Source organism: Marmota marmota, unplaced genomic scaffold, assembly GCF_001458135.2.
Source record: "Marmota marmota marmota unplaced genomic scaffold, marMar, whole genome shotgun sequence".
NCBI classification, from domain to species: domain Eukaryota; kingdom Metazoa; phylum Chordata; class Mammalia; order Rodentia; family Sciuridae; genus Marmota; species Marmota marmota.
In genome coordinates, this window is record NW_026000139.1 from 556625 (window position 1) to 560931 (window position 4307).

Below are 4307 nucleotides of genomic sequence, written 5' to 3' on the forward strand. Positions count from 1 at the left end.
TGGGGCTGGGGGCTGGAGGAGTGGAAGATTGATAAGGGTGAAGAGAGAGACAGGGAGGAAGGATGGTGAGATGGGTATCCTTAGGAGATTGGGACTCATCAAGGGCAAGGGCTTTGTCTGTGTTTGGCATCTCTGGGCTGGGGAAGGGGATGGGAGGGAGGTTTACTGTGGGGAGTCTATTTTGGGTTCTGACTTTCACCTTTTATTTACTTGTTGGGTTTTATTTATGTTGCCAACTGTGAGTCAGAGTGGAAGTGGGGTGTGTCAGGGATTGGGTGTGCATGGGTCTGGGGGAGTGGGTCTTGGGTACTGTCTCTCCATCAGGATCTGTGCAGGGGAACTTATGAAAGTGTGTGAGTGGCTAGGGAGGCTGTGCTCTGGGAGAAATAGAAGGATGAAAATGCTACAGATATATGAAATCCACGACAGCAATGGGAAGCTTGGATTTTCCCTAGAGCCCAGTGGGCCTTTGCAAGAGAGAAGGCATTGCCTAGTGTGCACTGTGGAGGTTCCATCTCTTTGGGCAGATTCCAGTGGGAGAGCCTGCAGGATGCTGGTTCCTGGTCTGTGTTATTCAGGCAGAGGGAAGCCAGAGCCAGTTGCCTAGAATGAGGCTGAGTTTTGAAAGAAGGAACTTTGGGGAAAGATAGATCTTCTCTGAGATTGGCTGCTGAACTTCTGCATGATGTCCACCCATGCGGGTGGCAAGAAACTCTAGCAAGACCTGGCCTCATAGGTCCTGCATCAGTCATAATGGCTCCTGCCCTGGTCTCTCGCTGTTTGTCAGCATGGCTGGAGTATCCAGGAGTACCCAGGTGCATCTTGATTTTTCCCTCTGTTCACAGCAGAGGGCAAAGGTGGCCTCCTAGTAATAGCACCTTTGTTTGTGCAATGAAGGGCAGTTCACAAAAGGCTGCTTTCACCCATGTTATCTCATTTGATTCCCTACAGCTGCCCCTGGGAAGTATGGGTGTGATTGTCCCCACTTTGCGGATGAAGGAACTGAGGCTCAGAAGGGCAAGCAAGTTACCAAGATCACAGGCTTGGCAAGCAGCCCAAAGTTTCTAAGTCCAAGTCCCATGCCCTTTCATGTCACCAAAGACTGCACTCTGCCTCACCCTGAGCCTGGCTGCATTATCAGGAGCTGTTTTCTTGCAGCCTCTAAGAGGGCTGTTAGAGACTAGAGGTATTGGAGAAACAACTGAGTCTATTCTTGGCAGTTATGAACTCTCATCTTGTAGACTTTTTCAGGCAAAGAGTATTTCTATTTGCTAGATTTCCAAAGTCAGAATCACATATCTTACCTTGACAGGTATCTGTGTGAAGTCAGGTTAGCAAGGAGGGCCCTCAATATACCTGATGCTTGAGGGAATAAGACTTGGTTTGCATTATTTTTGATTCTTGCTGTGAGCTAGACACCACACCAAGTGCTTTGTATGCTTTATCTCAAAAAGTCTGCAAATGACCCTTTGAGGTGGGTATTATTATTTGTCCATTTTGCAGGTGACCCTAAGGCTCTGAGAGGTTAAATAACATGCCCAAGGTCTTATAGTAGGGAAGCAGTGTGAGATTTGAACTCACGCTTAACAACTGTGCTTTCCTGCCTGAGACTCTGGTGGTTTCTGTCACCTCTGTGTCCTGAGATGAGAGAGGTCCTCACTGCTTAAGGCTGTAATTGTCACAATCTGAGGTGTGATAAGCAAGACCCTTTCTACCTTTCCCTTCTCTTTTAGATTGACCCCAAGGTGGCCTTTCCTCGGCGAGCACAGCCTAAGGTAGGTGTGTGTTGGTGGCTGGGAGGAGCGCTGTCACTGAGGGCAACTCTGGACAGGGATTTCCCCAGCATTCTATTTTGTGGCAGATGCTTCTAGAACCTCTGGAGTGTTTCAGGATAGGCGGAGGTGTGAAGAGGGGATTCCTGATGTCCTTATTCTGTGGAATGAAGACAGTATGCATCTTCCCATCTGCTCTGGAGAGGGGGCTGCATGTGTGGGAAGAAAGGGGAACTGCTCAGGGAATTCTTTGTCCCTATATTTGAAGTCAGTGCAGTTTGGACCCCAAGTCTAATTCTGACCTCATAGGTCACAGCCTCCTTGCCCAGAACCTTGGCAGATCAAACACAGGGCAGACTTGCCCTGCCTCTGAAGCTGAGCTAGAGTTGGGCCAGGGAGCATACCTCTGACCCCCTGCAAGTCACCTTCCAAGCTCTGGAATGAGGTGTGTTGGACTTGTAGAAGGGGAGGGGAACCAGGAGGTCTGTCACCTGTTGTCTTTCCATTTAGATATCTTTCCCTGGTGTTTTGGAGAGAGGGGCAGTGCATACAGAAAATGGATTTCTGAGAAGTTGGGCACTAGAGCACTTAAAACTTTTGGTGCAGGGCAGGAGCCTCAGATTTGAGTCTAGGCCTCCTGGCAACTTTCCAGTTCTTAATTCTTAAGTCGTCCCCTATAGAAGACAGGAGGAAAGGCTAACTTATAGGGAGTCAGGACCCCTGAGTTTGTTGACTCAGCATGTGTCCTAGGACTGGGTACCTCTCCAAGAGATCTCGGTTTCCCCTTTTATCAGAAGTTGGTGGAAACCAGGATGCTTTTTGACTGTAGCCTGTGAATTCCACCAAGGTTCCCAGAGCTCCTGCCAGGGTAGTGGGAGAGGAACTGTTTTAGGAGACAGGAAGGGGGCATCTCTGGAAAAGGTCCAGCAGAGGGCCTGAAAGCAATTATGGAGCAGGTATTCGAAGGAAGCCGCACCAGGGAGCACATGGTCAGAATTGGGTTAATTCCATTAAGCAGTTTGGTGACAGAAGGTGCTTTAGTGTTAGGATGGGGCTGGGAATTGCCGCGGATTAGCCATGCGCTCCTGGGGTAATTAGGACCATGTGTTCTTCCTAAAACAGGGCTGGGGCCACGGGGCTGCCAGAGGTTGGGCAGGGAAGAGGTTGATGAGGAAAATGTCGGAGTTAAGTTCAGGGAGACCCTGCGATGGCCTTGGCGGTCTCCCAGGAGGGCTGGTGGGGTTTTGGAGCTAGGCTGTGGGTCTGGGTCATTGACCCACCCCCTTTCCCCGTGTGAGTCCTTTGGGAAAGGATTTTTCCAGATACAGACCCCAGGGAGGGAGACACACTTAAGAAGTTAGGGTGTGACAGGCCTAGAGGTGGGGGTTAGGAGGAGCTTGGGGAGGCCTTCTGAGAGGCTGGGGCCACAGAGAGCTTGTCAGCTGGCAACCTGGCAGGGGGGCTGGAGCCCCTGCTGGTGGCGGTAGGCCACAGGCCTCAGATGCCCACTTTCTCCTTCCCTCCCCTAACAGATGGTGACTCGAACGAAGAAGATCTTTGTGGGGGGACTGTCAGTGAACACCACAGTGGAGGATGTGAAGCAATATTTTGAACAGTTCGGGAAGGTGGGTCTTAAATGGGGGTGGGTGCTTGCTGGGGCTGAGAATGCTAAGAGAGTGGTCAGGAGCCAGTGGGGTCAGCCAGGTCATCCCAATTCCTGCAGAAGGTGTAGGGGAAGTTGTGTCCTGCAGGTGAGGCCAGGTCAACTCAGCTTTCGGGCTCCTGGCCCATCTATGGGCTTCTGACTCTTGACATCCCCTGGGAGCGGAAGCCACACAGTAGCGGCCCTGTTGTTGCCCTTCCTTCTGTATTTTTCTCCTGCTTATCTTCTTTCTCCTGAGGGAAGCAGTGCTCCTGTAGCCAGTTCAATCCAGTCACCCCTTAGCCTCTTGGGAGTTTGCACCTGTCCAGGCCAAGGGCGGTTGTCACCATCCCCCAACCCCTTCCTGGGGGATGATAAGGAGGCAATAAATATGACTCCCCATTGCACTTGGTACCTTGCTGGCCCAGGTGGGAAGCTGGGAGCAGGAGCTGAGGGGCTGCTAGGTATTGGAGGAAACTGAAGAAAGCACCCCCAAATTCTGATCTGGCCCAGAGAACGTGCGCTCACTTCTGGGTCATATCAAGCTTTCCTTTCTGGGCCTATGAAGAGGTAGGCTATGGGAAGATACGCGGTGTGTGGCCATGTCAGACAATAGGGTGTCCCTAGGAAGGTGAGCAATGTGAACTTCAGGGTCCTATGGTGAGATGGAGAGAGGGACCCAAGTCCCAGCGGTGGTGGCTTGAGACCCAGGTCCCTGGTATTTCTTTTAGGTGAGTGAGGACGGCTAGAGGCTGGGTCTCCACTTTCCCAGCAAGGCATTTGGTTCCCAGCAGGCCCAGCTGGAGGTGGCTAGAGAAATAGGCTGTAAGCTTGTGTGGCTGGTTGGGGGGGGTCCCCTGGCCAGCGGATGCGGACGTGTGTGTGTGGGGGGG

At 51.8% G+C, this 4307-nt stretch overlaps 1 protein-coding gene across 5 annotated transcripts in view; it reads left to right on the forward strand.

Moving 5' to 3' along the window:
• Positions 1–1170: 1170 nt before the first annotated feature.
• Msi1 (musashi RNA binding protein 1) overlaps positions 1171–4307 on the forward strand; it is a 19650-nt gene continuing 16513 nt past the window's right edge. For 2 of the 5 annotated variants that reach the window (XM_048785691.1, XM_048785693.1), the window contains exons 1-2: positions 1176–1775; positions 3305–3397. In XM_048785691.1, coding sequence (XP_048641648.1) covers positions 3305–3397 — 93 coding nt within the window. In that variant the 5' untranslated portion in view covers positions 1176–1775. Of the gene's footprint in view, positions 1776–3304; positions 3398–4307 lie in introns of all 5 variants that reach the window. The other 3 variants (XM_048785690.1, XM_015505131.2, XM_048785692.1) reach the window with 3 other exon arrangements.